The sequence below is a fragment of the Petaurus breviceps genome, unplaced genomic scaffold, assembly GCF_028583685.1.
Source record: "Petaurus breviceps papuanus isolate PSGF00001 unplaced genomic scaffold, PetGlider_PUasm1.0 90825, whole genome shotgun sequence".
Taxonomy (NCBI): Eukaryota; Metazoa; Chordata; class Mammalia; order Diprotodontia; family Petauridae; genus Petaurus; species Petaurus breviceps.
The window spans coordinates 21,846,395-21,847,775 of record NW_027187353.1 but is presented as its reverse complement, the minus strand read 5'-3'; the positions used below and the strand labels follow the sequence as shown (position 1 = coordinate 21,847,775).

Here is a 1,381-nt window from a genome sequence, read left to right as displayed (position 1 = left end):
TGTCTGGCACATAGGTGTTTAATGCACGTTGACTGATGGATGGATGGTTCTATCATACTGGATGTGTGGTCATGCAACCTTTGCACTGCTGCGCCACACTGGAATGCCTTCAAAAAACAGTCAGTGATAGGGAATCTGCTCCCCACTGCCAAGGAAGCCTGTCTGTCTGTGGGGTAACATCATATTCTACTGTAAAGATTTTCATTCAGTCATGGGTTCGACTAGAGGCCACCTGAGACCTTCCTCTTTGAAATACCGTGATCCTGAGAAAGGTAGCAATGCCATCGCTAATCTAGGCTTTAGCCTCAAATAATAATGTAAACCACCAGCTTCCTCCAAGTCTTTTTGTTGGTCTTGAACAAAGTCTTGCCTGGCATCCTTCATGGTATATAAAGCCTGACTTTCATTTCTCTTCTTCAGGATGAGGAGACCGGCTGAAAAGCCGCTTTTCTCTGAGGAAGATCCTTGGTCTATCTCGGGCTCAGGCTCCGGCTCAGGCTCGGGCTCTGGCTCCGGCAGCGGCTCCTTACCTGAATTGGAAACTGAGCCAATAGACGAGGAGGATTTCTACAATTTCAGCCCTTCAGAAGATGAGAATGTTGAGCAAGCGCTAACAGAGGAAGAACTGATCATATAAATGTGGAAGGTCACCTCCACGCCCAAGGCCCACCAGGCATCTTCTGGGGGCCGTGGAGAAGAAACGGTTTGCTCCCGGACAAAGTGCTTTGTAAAAAACATAAACCTCCTGGAAGAGCTCCTTCAGTCTGTCTCTTTTTCCTCAGTATGAATCTCAACCAAATGTACATTTATACACGAATGCAATCACCATCCCCTCTTGTTTGCTCACACATAGAAACATCTCCGGCCTCCATGCCTTTGCACTGCTGTGCCACAATGGAATGCCTTCATTCTTCTTCATGTATATCTCTACCTCTACCTCTTGGAATCCCTTCTAGCTTCCCTTAAGGCTCAGCTCACATGCTCCTGCTTCCATGAAGCCTTTCCTGATTCCCCTAGTCTTCTCTCTTTCCTCAAAAAATTTTGTATTCATTTATCTATGACACCCATTCTATCTCCTTGATTAAAGTGTAATCTCCTTGAGGTCAGGAACTGATTTTTTTTTCATTGAACCCCTCAGTGCTTTGCAAATAGATTTTGTGTTTAATAAAGTTTTCTTAAATTGAATATAGAATGGTAGAACTGGACGAGAAGTTAGAAATGTCACCCCCACCCCACCCTAGTCCCATTTTACAAGTGAGGAAACTGAGACCCACAGAGGCAAAGTCACTAGTTCAGAGGCACAGTGTGTAAAGAAGCAGGGGCAGGGTTCATACAGAGTCCTCCTGTTGGCAGGCCCAGTGTGTTTCGCACTGTATCTCTA

The 1,381-nt window shown here is 45.6% G+C and overlaps 1 protein-coding gene across 1 annotated transcript in view; it reads left to right on the top strand.

Moving 5' to 3' along the window:
* The window catches only part of SRGN (serglycin), a 14,856-nt gene extending 13,755 nt beyond the window's left edge, over positions 1-1,101 (top strand). Inside the window, exon 3 of the mRNA XM_069071472.1 lies at positions 421-1,101. Within this exon, the coding sequence (XP_068927573.1) occupies positions 421-637 (217 nt within the window). The 3' untranslated portion in view covers positions 638-1,101. The remainder of the gene's footprint in view (positions 1-420) is intronic.
* Positions 1,102-1,381: the final 280 nt, after the last annotated feature.